The 15,239-nt window shown below is 45.0% G+C and overlaps 1 protein-coding gene across 3 annotated transcripts in view; it reads right to left on the reverse strand.

Annotated features, from left to right (window-relative positions):
* Window positions 1–11,954, reverse strand: part of otud7a (OTU deubiquitinase 7A) — a 75,843-nt gene extending 63,889 nt beyond the window's left edge. For all 3 annotated transcript variants that reach the window (XR_013299557.1, XR_013299558.1, XM_077595955.1), the window contains exons 1-10: window positions 11,761–11,954; window positions 7,880–8,013; window positions 6,764–6,917; window positions 5,513–5,698; window positions 4,461–4,679; window positions 3,986–4,087; window positions 3,659–3,786; window positions 2,777–2,889; window positions 1,632–1,759; window positions 1,409–1,558 (exon numbers count right to left, since the gene is read on the reverse strand). Coding sequence is in view for 1 of the 3 variants with exons in the window: in XM_077595955.1 (XP_077452081.1) it covers window positions 1,409–1,558; window positions 1,632–1,759; window positions 2,777–2,889; window positions 3,659–3,786; window positions 3,986–4,087; window positions 4,461–4,679; window positions 5,513–5,698; window positions 6,764–6,836 (1,099 nt within the window). In the remaining 2 variants the exon portion in view is untranslated. The remainder of the gene's footprint in view (window positions 1–1,408; window positions 1,559–1,631; window positions 1,760–2,776; window positions 2,890–3,658; window positions 3,787–3,985; window positions 4,088–4,460; window positions 4,680–5,512; window positions 5,699–6,763; window positions 6,918–7,879; window positions 8,014–11,760) is intronic.
* Between the last annotated feature and the right edge of the window lie 3,285 nt (window positions 11,955–15,239).

Genomic DNA, 15,239 nt, shown 5'->3' on the forward strand with positions numbered 1-15,239 from the left:
GACGGATCTGGCAGGTTGCCCGCCCAAATGCCAAGCGTCTTCTCCACCCACTGAGTCATTGGCGTGACTACCCGGGCCGGTTGTCATGGAGATGCTGTGTGTTTGGCAATTAAAAGGAACACGTGCGAGAATTCTGCCGAACTGGAGAATAAACAAACACTGGCTACGGTGGCACGGTGGATTGGACAAAACGAGACCAAATGAGTCCACTGAGCAAATGGGGAAATGTCAATAGCATTATTTGGGAATAATTGAACATATTCTGTGCAGATGTGGTTTTTTAGATGGATTACATCTGCAGGCTTCTTGCTATTGACCAGAACAATGGTCACAGTGTGAAAGAAGTTCACATGATATATTTTTATATATATATATATGAATATATATTTATATATTTATATATATATATATATATATATATATATATATATATATATATATATATATGAATATATATGTATATATATATATATATTCATATATTTATTTATATATTTATTCATGTATTTATTTATTAACTTACTTATTACCTCTCCATTTATGTCTAAAATGTATTTTTCTGTGTCTGTATTCTCACCCCCTTGCTACTGTGACAACGAAATTTCCCAAATACGGGATGAATAAAGTTATCCAATCCAATTTTGTGTTTTCTACAACTGAATAGCACCAAGACAGCCATTTCATAAGAACAATCTCCCGGTCAGTTGTTTGAGCATGATTTCCTGTCATTTCCGGACTAAAAGATGCACTTAAAATATTTGACTTTTCCCCCCAAAATTGAAATTGTGCCTTGTAATCCAGCGTATGAATTGTGTTTTATACACAGTATTTTATACTGCTCCGATAACGTTCTCAAAACAGACATTTATCAACCCCAGTATTCGGCCTATGTCCGATTATTATTATTATTATTAAAACAAGAAAACAAACTGGGAAAATAATGACCACGTCAAAAGCTAAAGAGCAAATCCAATGCACCATTGCATCTTCTATCCACTTAACAAAACAAAACAAAACTTGTTCATTTCCAACCGTGTTCCTTTGACAATAACTTAAAGTTCTAAAAATATCGAGCTAGCGAACTCCCCACAGCCAAACGATGACATTTGCCTTTGGCGTATGATAAAGTTCCAATCAAAAGCGTCCACCTTGATTTATCCCGCCTTCCCTTAGCATTAGCGCTAAATAAATCACGGCGTCCACTCCCAAGTTCTCGCTGCCAACTGGCATCTTTTAATAATGGATCAGGCGCGCAACTCCATCCATTATTCACCTCCGCCGGGACGGGACGGACCACTTTTAATCTCACGGCGGAGTCGCGAGCCGCCCTTAATTCCCAAGAAGGCGCCGCGCGCCCGAGCTTGATAAACACCACTGCAGTTTTTTCCCCCAAAAGCCTGGGGCTCACCTTGTTCTCGCTGCTGGTCCCTCTGCTCCATGGACACCAGCGCCGAAAAGTGCGCCTGATCGTAAGCCAGAACCAGCGGGGAGCAGTGACATCGACTCGGGGGAACCTCCAGGGGCAAGTAGAGGCCTCCGAAGGGGATCGGGGCGAACGCTGAAAACCGGACGCCAGGGGGCGGGGTTTAAGTATGGCATCGGACTGGCGGTGGAGACCGACATGGTCTTACCTTCGCCTCCCGAGTCTCTGAGCATGGTGTCGGCCACCACCACGATGGGCCTGCGGAGCACGTGGGCCAGCACAAAGACGTGGAACTCCTCCAGACTCTCGTAGACCGGATCCTCGGAGTTATCCACCCTGCAGTTAGAAGAAAAAAATACCTGTTAGGCTTTTTAATCCGGCCCGCCGATGTTGTCCAAATTATAGTAAAAATCAATGACCTCATTCATTTCCCTGCAATACCCTCGTTTCCCCGATAGATGGCGCACTAGCCTAGTAAAAGTATGTAAATGTGTGTGGGAGCTACTTGAGAATACTGACACATTTCTGAACATTTAACTTTTACTGTGGACATGCTGACACACATGAATGAGCTGAATGTGAAGCTACAAGAGAAAAAAACAGTTTGTGCATGAAATGCAAGCAAACCTTCCGCCTTCAAAACCAAGCTGGTTTTATTTTTCAATTCATTTGCTCATTTCCCCACACTGGTTGCGTTAAAAGAGGCCCCCGCATGTGAAAATTACAGAAAATCATTGGATGACCTGCATGAGCAATTCTGCCGTGGGTTTTGTGATTTTGGAAAAATTGACAGCTGGTGTCATGTCCTTTCTCACAAGACCCGGAAAGGGTTCCACAGGAGTTGCAGTTGGAACTGATTGAGCTCCAATGTGACAAGACCGTGTTGCAAATGAATCAAAGTGATCAAAGCGAGAAGAGGCAACGCTTCTGACCAACCATTCCATGGTGGGATAAGATGGAAGAGCTGTCGCCGCTTACCAGTCCGGAAACGGAGTCGAGGGGTTCTACTCTGCTACTGTTGTCTTCAGCTCCAGACTACTGAGGAAGTGTGCAGATACGCTTGGAAGAGTGACTCTGCATATTCTCTACCTCGGTCACAGTCTGCAGAAGTTCCCCATCTTGTGGAAGACTTCCTGAGTGTGGTTCCAGTTTTTGTTTCCCTTTTCCAGTTTCCATTGACTTTGATTTGCTTTGTACTTTTTGCTTTTGCTTTGCTGTTGTGCGGCCTTTGCGACTGTACTGTCTAACTTATAACTATGCCTTTCTTGCTACTGTCACAATGAAATTTCCAGAATACGGGATGAATAAAGTTATCCAATCCAATCCAAAGTACACGTATCGAAGGAGACTTACCCTCCGCTGGTGGCGGTGTTTTTGCTGAGGTGCGTGCGAGGCTCGCTGGAGGCCAACTTGAGCAGCTCGTTCCACTCCCGCTCCCACTCCTCCTCCGTGTACACTAGGCCAGACTGCACAAGAAACGCAATTCTCATCAGCATGCCAAAACCCCTTTATCATTACCAAGTCTCTCCAAAAATCATTGGCCGGACCCGGTGCTATCAGACGAAAAAAAAGTAGCATTCTACGAAAATAGCAAAAAAGTGAGTTAGGGCAGGGGTCGGCAGGCGACCTTTGTGACAGGGAGAGCCGTAAACACTTCTGTTGGGGTTATTCTGGATAATATTAGAGATGTATGCATTTTAATGACTTTGAGTATGGCACGACTAAATAGAGAGAAGAGTATGCCGCTCGTCAGAAACCTCAGGAACGAAGGCGCGTTATGAGTGATTTCTCCTTGCAAGTTGTAATCAGTGTATGTTAAAGATGTCTCCTGTTTGATTAAAATTGTATTAATAATTTTAAGTTATAAGTTTTATTCCTTGAGAGCCATACTCAGAATTTAAAATGAAAATGTCAACATTTTTCAGTCATCTCACCACTTTTAAAGTCTCAGAATTCTTCTGACAACATTATTATGCTGTTGCGAATAAATGAGTATGCACGTGCAAAGGTCTCATTTAAAATTCCCCCCCCCCCCCCCCCCCCAAAAAAATGATGATTAAAGAGGTGCTAGAGATCGTGTTGATGCGACACTCCTATTGGTTGGTTCGGGACTCAGCTCTCTCAACACTTTTAACTCAGAGCAAGATACACACGTCTCCCAAACCGTACCATAGGTTCCTTAGCCCCGAGTCTGGCCCGCTAAGGTGGGACCAGAGTTAGTAAGGTAGCTGTAACCTCTTTGTTCTGTTGGGTTTGCTGCCACCTCCACCTCCTCTTCAGGGCGTCTCTCTCGGCTCCGTTCTTCATCATGGTGTACAGGGACTTTCTCAGCATAAGGTCTCGGTCGTGGAAGCCCCACATCCCTGCGGGAGGAACAGGTGACCGATATTACGATCGGGACAAACCAGTATTTGTAGAGCACAACAGCAAATGAGGGAATTCAAAACACGTTACGTCACTTGAAATTGGGAAACCAAATGGCTATTAAAAAATACCAATTTAAAATCACACCCAACCTACTCCAGTTCAACATTGAAAGCATATGAATCATGGCTGACGTACCTAAAGAAGCAGCGTGGAGGAGGCAGTTCCCGTCCCCGGTGGTGGCCAGAGGAAGCAGCTTCTTACAGCTGGTGCACATGGTGGACCACCAGTTCAGACGACCTGCGCAAAAACATTCCATTTTTTTCAGGGATTTATGTTAGACGCTTAAATGGGCATTTTATTTATACAAATACATGCACACACTTGGGTATATGTATGCCAACACGTGCATACAGGCATCTTGTACCCATTGATTGGTTTCATAAAACAACTCGGGCTGACTTTAGCGTATACCGTATTTATTCGGGTAAAAAGCGCAAAATGTTGTACCCCAAAAAACTGAAGCAGTGTGCGTGTTATACACAGATCCCGGTGAAACACTGCCCTCTGTCGGTGAAAAAGTCCCCTCGTACATTTTGTCACGGCGACATGTGTACCTTTGGGTCCAAAGCCATTGGCTAGAAAAAAACATGAAAAGAAAGAGGCCACTGACCAGCTTGCTCCAGAGCCATCATGGTGGACTGCTCGATCAGATCTCTCTCGATGAAAGTCCGAAAGTCTTCGCTGTACACGCTGAGGTCCGGCAGCTGGAAGGTGTAGATGGGCATTTCCAGCGGGAACTGCTCCTTGCTACACTCGTTGGCCACTTGGAGGCGCGCCAGCGAGACGATGGCGGAGCTGGCGTGCGAGATGCCGCGGGACAGCCGCTTCTCTACAGGGGAGGAAAAAAACAAACATTGTTGGGTTTATTCTGGGATGTTTCTATGTTTTGTAAGCATTTTAAATGTAATAAAGCTATAAATTAATTTGTGCTTTATGTTGGGACCAAGTAAGCACGAGGACACTTTCCCCCACAGCTGCTTTCGAGGCCAGTTCATTGTTTTCAGGACTATTGACTGAACAGGACACCATGTTCCAGGCCGAGACTGTTGAACTGAGTTGGCAATGAAGATCTGCGAGGGACTCTTAAATTGCTTTGACTTGGATTCCGGCAGATGGCGATAATCGCATTATTGTTTAAAAATATGGTCCTTACGCAAATTCTTACGCAGTTGTTTTGGTTTCCGATCCGCCCGGGTCACATTGTATGCTTACTTGTGCAAATTCTTACGCAGGTGTTTTTGGTTCCGATCTAATATGAGATTGTTGTGGGAGTTGTTTTTTGACCTTAATGGTGTTATTCGGTTAGCTTATGCAATTGTTTGAATCAGATTACATTAAATGTTTTGAGTATGGCACGACTAAATGGACAGAGGAGGATGCCGTTTCTTCAGAATCATCCTGGACGAGGGCGAGTCAAGAGTGATTTTCCTTGCAAGTTGTAGCCAGTGTATGTTAAAGATGTCTCCCTGTTTTGATTTAAGTGTATTAATATTAAACCTATCAAATAGAAAAAGTGTGACTTTTAAACTCCTACTGGGGATTTGGTTCCATATCCATAGGACATCTTAAATAATGCATTGTGGGTGAGATGGAGGGAGGCCATCTGACATTGGCGGACAATCGAAATGGAAAAGGGGTAAACCCGAGGAGATCCTTCCCAACCTTGTCCATTGTCCTCCTGCTTCTGCGCGCACGACCTGTCGATCTTGCCGACGTGGGTGGGCGTGTCTCGCGGCTCCGCCCTTTTTCCGTAGCGGCCCTCGTTGAAGACCCGCGGCAGGTTGGCGGTGTGGACCTGCCGGAGCTCTTCGTAATCGTTCAGGGCGGCGCTCAGGTCCCAGTTTTTACCTGCGGGGAAGATGACCACGTGATGAAGGAGCACGCCACCAGAAAGAACGGATTTCCAAACCAAATGATCCGAGTGTTCGTATTCCCACAAAAGTGTTGTTTGTTCAACAAAAGCTAGCTTACTGTAAACAATCTGGTCTGAAAGGCTAAAAGTGATGAACAAGCATGACATTGAAAAAAACTGAATGTAGAAAACACTGTCAAAAATGGATTCTTACATTTTTTTTATCACAGCATTGAATTTTGTTCTGTGTTCTGTCTTTAACTTGAATAAAACACAACGAGCCCTCGTGAAACAGTCATCAAAAGTGAAAGGTTGTTAGAACAATGCTGCTCCTAAACTGGTGAAACGGATCCATTACGTGTGACAGCAATATCCTGCCTGACACACCCATGAACACTTAGTGTGAAGGAAGTGTGTGTGTGTATGTGTGTGTGCCCAAAACGGTTCATTCAACGCTACTACTCCTGTAAAAAATAAAATAATCAATCAATATCTCTTCAAAGAACAATGTCATGCCAATATGATGAAAGTGTAACCGGGCCCGAGATTAAAAAGAACGGCACTGACTCATTGTTAAATTGTCAACTGACGTCCAAGGCTTTGTTTGTAAGACTCTCTCTTATCGCTGGCCTGGAGTACTAAGTCGCTCGGTCAGAGGAAAGAGACGTTTGTTGCTTTAAGACGGACGGAAAGCTCTTCACGCCCAGTCTCGGCCAACGAGTCCATCAAGGTCCTTGTGCTGTGCCTAAATAAATGTTGCCCTCGAAAAAAAACGTGACCGGACGTTTGGTGGAACGGACGTTTGGTGGAACGGACGTTTGGTGGAACGGACGTAAGGTAGAACGGACGTTAGGTAGAACGGACGTTTGGTCGAACGGACGTTTGGTAGAACGGACGTTTGGTCTAGCCCCGCCCTCCTCCACGTGACCCGGTGAAAGGATACAAAGGCGTCTCGTGGGAACAATCTCATAAAAACATCACACACTCTAAATGAGCAAGCCCATCCCTTCCCTTCCCTTCCCTTCCCTTCCTTTTTCCTTTTCCGTTAGCCGCCGACTTACCTTCCAGCAGGTCTCTGGCCAGACCCGGTTCGGCCCCCGTGGAGCGAACAAAGTCCGACAGGACCGCGTCCATGTCCGGAGTGGCGTGATCATGGGTGCGCACGGCCCACGGTGCAGCGGAGGCCTTGGTGGACGCCAGCCTTCACGTTTTCATCTGACCACAAAAGGGAGGAAAAAGGCCCCGTCAGATGAAAGTGGGCGTGACCGGACGTTTGGTCGACGGAAGTTTGGTCGCCGGACGTTTGGTCGGCAGACGTTTGCTCGCGGACGTTTGGTCGCGGACGTTTTGTCGCCCGGACCCAAACAACGGGCGACCAAATGTCCGGCGACCAAACGTGAACCTTTGGCTACGATGCAAACTTTCTTCCTGCTTCTAAAGTCCACGCTTACCATGGAGTACCTGGCCTTTTCTACGTCCTGGAAACACGTCCACTAAGTTCTCGTGGTCGCCGAGAACACCAAATGACATGCATCACCTCCCTCGCTTCACAGAATCAATGAGGTCATGCATAACTTTCATTCTTTGGGAAGAAGTGGGCGGGTGGTCTGAGAGCCGGGCCAAGTCGGGCCAAACAATGACAGCGGAGAAAAACAGCCACAGGTTTAGCGGCGTGCTCATGGCCGACCTCCGCGATGGGAACGGCTCCGGCGGAGATGTCGTTTTGAAAGATTAGAACCTCATCTTTTCCTTGAAGTGCTTTAAGTGGTGTTGACGTCAACACTCCCTCCCACGTGTGGCGTAACTCACTGACTCAGAAACATCTGACGACATGTTCCCAGCCGACGTCAAAGCGTGTAGGCACCGACCGGCTTCCCATCTGGCTAAATTGTCTCGTCGGACCTAAAGCTTTACGGACGGCGGGTGACGTGACTGAAAGGGAAAACCTGAGCTAACGCTAAATTCGCAACTATACTATACCGTTTGCCTATATAAAGACTGACCCACTGTTAATTTGGGGAGAGAGAGTCGCAAGGACAACAGACTGAGCGGTTCACAGCTGTTCGAGCTCTCTCCCCATCCTGCAGTCTGGTAATAGACCTATTTCCTATTAAATTGATCCCACTCTTTCTTAACCTGTTCCTGAAGTTGTATTTTCAGATCTATCACAAACTTACTTTCTGTATTTGTGCTGAGGATGCATGGCGATCAGAGGACCGCGGGGGCGACGGTTCGGACCCGACTCAACTCCAGTCCATGGCTCGACGGGTCCAGGCGGAGAGGAAGACTGCGGCGATGCAGAAAAGCGTGGCTGCAACACAACAAATAATCGCAGCGGTCAGGCAACCCCAATCAAACCCGGCTCCGTCACGTCAGTGTTTACGCAAAATCTTGAGGGTTAACACCTGGAATCCGCGCTAAAGAATGATGTGGCCATTTATGAAAGACCCACCACTGTCTGCTTCATCTTGTGGTTATAATATATTCAATTGAACAAGTGTGGTAAAAATGTGACATTGCAGCCAACTAGTGTCTTTGTGCTGCTGCCCACACTTCACTAACTGCATTAAGTCATGTATTATTCACCAGTGTAGTCACAAAATCTCTCTATTTGCAAATAGCTCTACTTACGAATGCCTCTAGGTACGACATTTTCAGGTTACGAATTTTTTTTATATGCAAATGAGTGACTGGAGATATGAAAAAGATCCAAGTTACCAAATCCCCCCAAAAGTAAATGCATTTCCTTAGCCGTTATTTTCTTTTAAAAATATAGTCGCGGATGCATTAATTCTCACTTTAGAACATCAGTATAATGACAATAAAAGCATTCATAACAACAGTGGCGGTCCGTGCATTTTCTCGTTGCGCCTTCAACGGGTAAAATCCACTTCCTAGCAGCATTTAATGATTAAATACAAATACTGGAGCTTTTCAGACATTACAATGGCAATGACAAGGCATGGTGGTGTTGCCAACTCGAAATCTGATTGGTTAAAGCAACAGTCTTATCGATGCTTGTTATATGCAGCAGAGCCTGTAGAACTGATTGTGAAGGCCTTGAGGCAGATTTCTGACCCTGGCAACAAATAATGGCTGAAATGTGATTGGTTAAATGCTTCAATATGAAAACACACCTCTGGAAGTAGTGCAACCAGGGAGAAAGGAAGCTAACAGACCATTTGGAATTATTTAATAAGTATTCATGGACAAAACATAATATATGATTCAGATATTTCTTAGGCCAGCAGAGAAGGCCTTGAAGCCCCTGACGGCCCGCCACTGCATAACAACCATTATCCACGTTTCAAGATTGTCTCTAACACATCTGTCCACCTCGGCTAAATGCTTCCCTTATTAATGATTGCAATTCCCCTTATTAAGCGATTAAAAACCATACAAATGCAACGCGGCGCATATTTTCACACACACACACAGGGCACACGTTAAAGTCTAAAAGGTAATACAAAGTATACGGCTCGAGTCAAAACATTAACAGGTTTGAACCAAAAACAGCTTCGGTGGCACAAAACCAGACTGCGAGCCCTTCAAATGTCCACTTTTCCATCACTGCAACTGAACCTCAGCCATTTCCTCCCGCAAAACAGATTTTCACGTCTTGAAAAAATGGTGACAAGCAATACAAACATGTTCGGAGAGGAAATGGAGAAAATTAAAGTGTCGCTCATTAGCGTTTGATTTCCATCCATCATCCGATAAAGCGGCCATCTGGCACGGACGACAATTTAATGACCTTTACGACATCAGCCAATGGCAGCAGCGTCGCGCACATTCGATTAGTCGTTGGTCAAACGCGATCCTCAAATGTGAATTCCTGAATTTGGACGGACAAACTTACTGCTTCCACCAATCAACAGGCCATTTATTAGTTTGATGAGATAAGAAGAGCCTTCATATACTTTACGTATGATCTTGAAGGAGCAACAATTGTGGATCAATGGATTTGAGGCCTGCATCTCCTGCTTTCTTTAGTAGGTACAAACTGACAAAAAAAAACAAAAACAGAAAGCTTCCACAAAGGCTTTCTCGGAGAGAAAAGGCTTGCTTAGATGTGACCTCCTTTTCAGAGTAGAAGAAAATGACCTACAATGGCTCTTGGTGAATCTGAATTGAGCCAGCAAGGATATTCTGTGCAAGTTCGATTTGGGGAAGACAAAAAAACAAAAAAAAAGTTCCCTTGCTGATGGGGAACTGTCGTGACCTCATGGGGGAAAGGCTACAAAAAAATGGGATGTCTTCAAAATAATGTCAGTGGGAGTTGTAGAGCTGACCACTTGGGAATTTAGGCTTTATCAGGTTTTTTTATGTTCCTAAAACAAAACAAAAAACACTTTCACCATTTTCAAGATGGCGGCGCCTGTACGAGCAAAGGTCAGAGGCTCTCTCAATTCAAAAGATGTTTCATAACACATAAATGGAGTTCTCCGGGCGCACAGGCAGCGAGCGTACGAGAAATTGGACTAAAAAGGAGCTTAGATAAAACAATATAACTCTTTGAATCCAAATGGTCATAAGGCCGTTTTGATTTTCCTCAAGTGGTACCTGAATATAATCGCATTTTACAATTCACATAGTGTGAGCGAATGATAATGAAAGGGGCTTAAAATACTTGATCATAACCGACTTGCCCTTAAATATAAACGGAGAGTATTGAAGGTGTATTTGACGGAAGGACCAAGAAATTCTAAACAGTCGTCGGGCTTTCTCTTTGGCGTTCAAATCATCAAAAATCGGCTTGTTTGTTGCACAACGGTTTGATTGGCACGCTGACACTTGATTGATAAACCTCGAAAAACAAGCTAGCTCAAATTTGCCAGCACAAAAAAGTACCCAAACAAATTTAAACTTCCTTGACCTCATTCCGCATGGAGGAATACCATTAAGATGGCGTTCCTACCTGGAAAAACAGGGTCCACTCGCAGTTAAAAGATGGGCCCTAATCGAACCGAGGACCCATTGGGTCTAACTCGGAAGGTCTAGCGGCCAGACCAGTGCAATTCTTGGCTAAGTTAAGACCTGGTCCGAGCGCCCGGCCGGCCGACTCGGTTCAACCTCGACCGACCTCATCTCTCCACCGATTTGGCGACGCTAAAGCTCGCTGGTGGTAGAAACGGAATCCGGCGCGGGTAACAAATGGAGTGCCAAGTGCCCTCTCTTCACCCAAGCTCTCCGCGGGAGACGGCGTGGCACGGCTTAGCCTGGCACCCGCGAACTCGCCTTGGCTTGGCGACCGTCCTAGCCCCCAAAAAAAGCAGCTCGGGATGAATGGGATCCGTCAGCTTGCTAAAACCAAAGAACAAACGAAACCTAGGAGAGATTTGCTACCTTCAGTCGGTCTCTCCATTGTTAAATGAATGAATGAAAGGCATCAATGTAAAAAAACAAAAGTGTCTTCGTCATACCTTGAGTATTCCTTGACGCGAGACACCAGGCCATTGATGAAGTCAACCGACATGACTCGGGTAGCTTAACTATTCAATGTACTACTGTATCACGTTCCATTTGTCTCATTCCCGAATGAAAATCATGTATGATTACGATGATCATCTCCCCGTCTGAGTACCTAAACCGCCTGCCCCAGAAAAAAATGGATACATATTCTGTAAGCTAGGTGGGTTCAACGAGCTAATTGTCTACAGGTTCGAAAAACCCAGGCCGCCGTCCCGAAAAAAAACAACCGACTGTCACATGTACGCGTGTGTTACATATCGCCAAAGCATCATGGTAGTCTGCGCACACATTCATACGGACAGTTTTTTAACTCTTCCTCACCAGTTAGCGTCGCACGGTGTTCAACAGCGTAGCCTCGGGCGTTCGAGACGACACTCGGGGGCTAAAAAAATCAAACGTTAGCGCCCGGTGAAGTTGACCGAATCGTAGCTAGGTCCGCGCACGTCGACCAAATAAGTAGGTGCACCTGTCCGCAGTGCTAACCTATTGTGCTCGGCGGTGAAGACGGGCCTGTAAATGTTAGTGTGTGTATACGTTTGTGTGTGAACCCGACATCCCTAAACGCGACAACCCGGGTGTCGCTTACCGTTCCGGCGTCAGTCATTGCTCCCCATCGTCGCGTGTTCAGTCCAGGGCTGTTGACGAACCGTTAATTCCTGGCAGGCTAGCCGTCTAACTCCCTCCTTCCCTCCCTCTCTCACTCGCTACCTCCCTCCCCCCTCCCGGGCCCTGTGTGTCTCTCTCTCTCACACACACTCGCTCATCCCCATGTCATGTTCCTCCGCTGCAGCACCGATAAACCACGCCTCCTCCGGCTGTCGCGTGACGTCAGCGACTGGCCGGACGATCGGCAGCAGAGGGCGCCTGCCCAAAAAACACCAGGAAGGACCCGAAATCCCGCGAGAGGCCGCTGTCGTGCCTGAGTAAAAACAAATCTCAATTTCGAAGTCGATGCAGTGCAGGGAGTGTATTTTGTACATTTAGAAGCTAATTAGGCGAGAAATGACTGGATGTTTTTAATTGTTTTTACTCCCGTCATGGGTTCATTTAACAATAATTTTACTCATGTTGTCAATTAACTAATAAACAGCTAGGGAAATCCACACCCACACATTCACAACTGTAAACCCAGATTTTACTTTGAACAAATTTAGGTCAGCAAATGTTCTCAATAATCTAATGCGCCTGGTTTTTTTTGTTCCAACATCTATACTTTTGAAGGAGCCAACATAGTAGTAGGTCGATCTACCTTGCCTTTTCCAGGGGACCGAAAACGCAGTCATCGGGTTTGGACGAACGATGGCGCTGTTGAGCTGGCCCAATCCTATTTATTGTTATGAGGCTATAGATATCAAATGTTCCACTCAAAATGGATTGGACGGACTTTCTATTTGGCGAGGCGTCCATGTGCACTGACCTATGGCCGCAAAGTGGGGTACTGGCATAAAGTGGTGGCGGCCATTGTTCCTCCAAAGCAGTGGCGGGCCGTCAGGGCCTTCAAGGACTTCTCTGCTGGCCTAAGAAATATCTGAATCGTATATTATATTTTGTCCATCAATACTTATTAAATAATACCAAATGGACTGTTAGCTTCCTTTCATTGCTTTCCCCCCCTGTTTGCACTGCTTCCAGATGTGTGTTTTCATATTGAAGCATTTAACCAATCACATTTCAGCCATTATTTGTTGCCAGGGTCAGAAATCTGCCTCTTGGCCTTCACAATCAGTTCTGCGGGCTCTGCTGCATTAAACAAGCGTCGATGAGACTGTTGTTTAACTAATCAGATTTCGAGTTGGCAACACCACAATGCCTTCTCGCAGGCATAGGGATAGGTCATCACTTTCACCAACTATGATTGGCTAGTGATTAGCCATAGCTACCAAACTGTATTTGGAGCGAACTGCACACGCAAATATATTGTTGTGTTGATTTAAAGCCGTTTTCAAGATGGACTATGCCAGAAATACGACAGGACAGGCTCGACTTTCAGCATTAGCTTCGTGGCGATATAAAAGAAGGAAGAAAGAAAGGCGGATGGATATTGTGTACAGTTAAAAAGGACTTTTGGTGAGTGAAATATGGCTATATTCCTAAAAAATATTTCAATTGTGGGCCAAGTTCTGATATCTGAAAAGCTCCAGTATTTGTATGTAATCATTAAATGCTGCTAGGAAGTGGATCTTACACTTTGAAGGCGCTACGAGAAAATGCACGGACCGCCACTGCTCCAAAGAACTCTCTGGTGTGTTTTCGTCAGCCACCTGCCGGGTCAAAGTTGACGACGACCTAACCGTCGGCCGGAATTCCTCACGCGGGCACCATTAGCACCATTAGCACCATTAGCACCAAAGCGTGCGCGCAGACATTTATAAATAACGGAGGGGGACAGAAGAGCCTGTTAACAAGCGGCAGAGCCACACCATTGGCTCTTGGGAGGCCACCAATCAGGGCCCGGAGGGGGCTCGGTTTCACCGAGGATGGTCACCCAATGGGGAGGAGTTTTACAAATAGCCGGCAGATGGCAGCGCGGGCCAAGATGTCACTTGGATCGAGATGCATTACCTAGCAAAGGAAGTCATTGGCTGCCATTGACGACGAGAGACATCCAATTCATTCAAGTTGGAAGACTGGCTGGAACTGCTTCTCTCTCAGCAACAATGAAGCGCTATTGGTTCCTCCCTTTCTGCTTCTTGTGAAAACAATCACACCATCGTTCCTGCACTCATACAGGAATTATTCAATCAAATAGTATTCATTCAATAGTTGTTTTTGTGCCATGTATATACTTATTTTTTTCCTCAAGACTATATTTGTCCATGCTGGGGTTAACTTTTGTATACATTTACGTAATTGCTTGCATCAGGTATCGTGTGTATGTGTGTATGTGTGTGTGTATGTGTGTGTATGTGTGTATGTGTGTGTGTATGTGTGTGTATGTGTGTGTGTGTATGTGTGCATGTGTGTGTGTGTGTATGTGTGTATATGTGTGTATATGTGTGTGTGTATGTGTGTATATGTGTGTATGTGTGTATGTGTGTCATATGTGTATATATGTGTATATATGTAAGACACGCTTATTTATTTATATATTTATTCATGTATTTATTTATTAACTTACTTATTACCTATCTATTTATGTCTAAAATGTCTTTTTCTGTCTGTATTTTCACCCTCTTGCTACTGTGACAACGAAATTTCCCAAATACGGGATGAATAAAGTTATCCAATCCAATCCAATCCGACGAAATGACAATCTCAACCCAGCAAGAAGTGAAAGGAAACAGGAAGTGATCTCGGAATCGTCCAAAATCAACAGGAAGTGATCCAAATTGGCCCAAAATATACAAGAAGTGAGCCAAAAATGGGCTAAAATCTTCAGCATGTGGCCACTATTGACAATGCGATGGATTTCAAGTAGAAGGAGAGACTTTGGTTTCAGCGCTTGCGTCAAAGCTTCCGCTGAGCGCAGCTTGTTATTTGTTTGTCCTTGCGCTGTCAGCTCAGAAACGGAGATGGGCTCAGGTGCTTCTTTTAGCCGTGGCCACCCAAGGTCGCTTCCTGAAATCCATCCGCCGGTCGATATCGCCGCTTCACGTTTGCCCATGCCGCAACTTTGCTCCTCTTTCAACAGCTACAACGTTATTTTGAAAATATATGTTCATTCATTTGAAAATGATTTTTTTTAACTTTAAAAAAATATATATATTAATGCAAAAACATGCAAAAATAGTCTTTTTTTTAATTTCTAGTTTCTGTGTTGTTAAACTAATTCTTCTTACTTTTTTTGTTTTATTCATTGGTCACTTCCTGTTGATTTTGGGGCCTTTCCAGTACACTTCTTATGGATTGGTCCAGTGGCGGGCCGTCAGGGCCTTCTCTGCTGGCCTAAGAAATATCTGAATCATATTATATTTTGTCCATCAATACTTATTATTCCAAATGGTCTGTGAGCTTCCTTTCATTGCTTTCCCCCCTGTTTGCACTGCTTCCAGATGTGTTTTCATATTGAAGCATTTAACCAATCACATTTCAGCCATTATTTGTTGCCAGGGTCAGAAATCTGCC

Source organism: Stigmatopora argus, chromosome 3 (genome assembly GCF_051989625.1).
Source record: "Stigmatopora argus isolate UIUO_Sarg chromosome 3, RoL_Sarg_1.0, whole genome shotgun sequence".
NCBI classification, from domain to species: domain Eukaryota; kingdom Metazoa; phylum Chordata; class Actinopteri; order Syngnathiformes; family Syngnathidae; genus Stigmatopora; species Stigmatopora argus.